Source organism: Echinococcus granulosus (genome assembly GCF_000524195.1).
Source record: "Echinococcus granulosus chromosome Unknown EG_S00214, whole genome shotgun sequence".
NCBI lineage: Eukaryota > Metazoa > Platyhelminthes > Cestoda > Cyclophyllidea > Taeniidae > Echinococcus > Echinococcus granulosus.
Genome location: NW_020170594.1, coordinates 9,565 through 11,717, shown reverse-complemented (window position 1 = coordinate 11,717; position 2,153 = coordinate 9,565). Strand labels below are relative to the sequence as shown.

Here is a 2,153-nt window from a genome sequence, read left to right as displayed (position 1 = left end):
AGTGGTTTTGAATGTGGATACTTCACCACCGTGAAGTAGTAATCTCATCTGCAGTGTTAGTGCTGTCAAGCCACCTTAGACCTCCAAGCCTCTATGAATCCCGTCCTGGCACATTCCGAGCGTCTTCCTCTCAGGACCCAGTGATGCGCCTTCAAAGTGCATCATCCTTAAACTTCTCACTATCGAAGTCCAGCGCATGCATCCAATTTGGCTGCTTAAATTGTAAGGGCGTCTTTGAACATCTGAAGCTACACATAGGTGGAGAAGTGAGTCTACTACCAACGCACAGGGCACTGAGGATTATCATTAGTGTTGGTGGCGTGGGCCAAACACTACGACAGCTGAGTTAATACGGATGACTTGGTTTGAGTGAATCGTGTATTTGAACCCCCATTACAAACAAGCACAGATCAGCTACGTGGTAGTCATGATTGATAGTGCAATAAACTCATTTCCACCCTCCTACACTGCATGTTTCCTTTCCACTTCTACTCTTTGAAATGTAATTTTATTTGATTATCCATTTCTTGCTATATGCGGTAGAGCACGCTGCAGTCACTTTGTCGCTTCGTTGCGCTCCGTTACCTCGACTCTTCACGCCATGAAATCCCGGTACGAATCTGATGTCGTGCCAGCTTATCTGCATCGGGAAATGGAGCTCCGTTTCAAAGCAGCAGATACGTCTCGTAAGGTTTGCATAGCATTTGAAGAAGTCGCGGAAGCAGGAGACACCGCGATGAATTGGTGCAAGTGGTTCAATTTTGAAAATAAATCACATCACGGTAGACGAATTACGTGCCGGTAGAACCTCTCTTCGCGATCGGTAATAATTGCCTGTCGCTGTTGGAAATACTGATTAAGGGTGACGTGTGGGGAACTTGCACTTACAACCTAGAAGCTCGTGGAAATGAAGCTAGTGGATTCCACATGCCTTACCGACAGATGGCAGTGTGTTTCAAAGGTCACAACTTTGTCTTCCACTCCTCCGCTTCATGTGCTTTGTGAAAGTGCTCCTCTGTGTATGGTAGATTGGCTGCCGTCTAGTTGGCTGGTTGATTGACTGACTGATCGACAGAACAACCGACTCTCTGGCCTTTGATGAAAGCTGAACCTTACTGCTTATGCAATGCAATGTCCGTTGAACGAAAGCGGAGGTCTTTAGCCATCCTCAAACCGTTCACTTCATGCAATGCACACCCACACCTCTATGGAGCTCTTCACTCCACTCCGAATTGACTGTTCTTGCTTCACATTTGACGGTAGACAGATGCGTTAGCTGATGTATTTCTTGCTAAAGGCCAAACAACTAAGCATGTAGTCTACCCATTCGGTCTGCGGAAGCAGCTATGGCCAGTAAAACACTCCAAAATAAATCCCATTTCTATTTATTCAAGTTAACCCCACGTCTCCATTCACAAAGCCACCCTGTAAGAGGATGTCCACTTTAGGTTGGGCTGAGAGAGACACACTCTCTTACATTGGTGATTATTTCGATAAAGAAAATGTCATACGAAGCCTTTCTGAAGCTTCATGCATAGAAATCGACCAAACTTACTCATTTATTTCTTAGTTTGTAGTCCTGCTTTGCCACATCTAAAGGAGCTTGAATGGCCAGAAGGATTGTGTACCACCTCTGCCTCCATACAAACGAGTGGGCATGCAGATGGGGAGCAAAGCCATGCCCTGATGTCTACTTCAGCATCATTCCATAGTATGATAATTGAGCGCATGGGCAGTGAGAGGACAAGCATGGATGCATACTGACACCTCCATGCGATTGGCGAGCCTATTACTGTGCTCTTTATTGGATCACGACTGCCTGATTGCTGTGCGTGTGGCTTAAATTCAGCCAACACCAAATGCGCAGAGATGAGACTTGGTAATGGAAGCATGCAGAACATTAGATTCAAAAGATGGTATAATTATCCGAAATGTTCTACATTTATCAACGAAAGTATATTCAGCACACATCATCTAGAATGCAGTCATGAAAGATTCTCAGGCTGGTTAAACCACCTTAGAGAGTTTTCAACTACTCGCGATCTATGCGTGGCCGTGGCGCGATCTGACCAAACTCCACACTATATTGAAAGTAGGTGTTGGAGACTGTGGTGCGTGATGACCTACAAGGCCGTTGCCAGTTTGCGAGGACT

The 2,153-nt window shown here is 45.6% G+C and overlaps 1 protein-coding gene across 1 annotated transcript in view; it reads left to right on the top strand. All coding sequences in view use genetic code 11, as the record gives it.

The window, feature by feature from the left end:
- EGR_10377 (hypothetical protein) overlaps positions 1 to 2,153 on the top strand; it is a gene marked incomplete at both ends in the record, with an annotated part of 5,698 nt that overhangs the window by 1,388 nt on the left and 2,157 nt on the right. Inside the window, one exon of the mRNA XM_024499626.1 lies at positions 1,264 to 1,393. Coding sequence (XP_024345954.1) covers positions 1,264 to 1,393 — 130 coding nt within the window. The remainder of the gene's footprint in view (positions 1 to 1,263; positions 1,394 to 2,153) is intronic.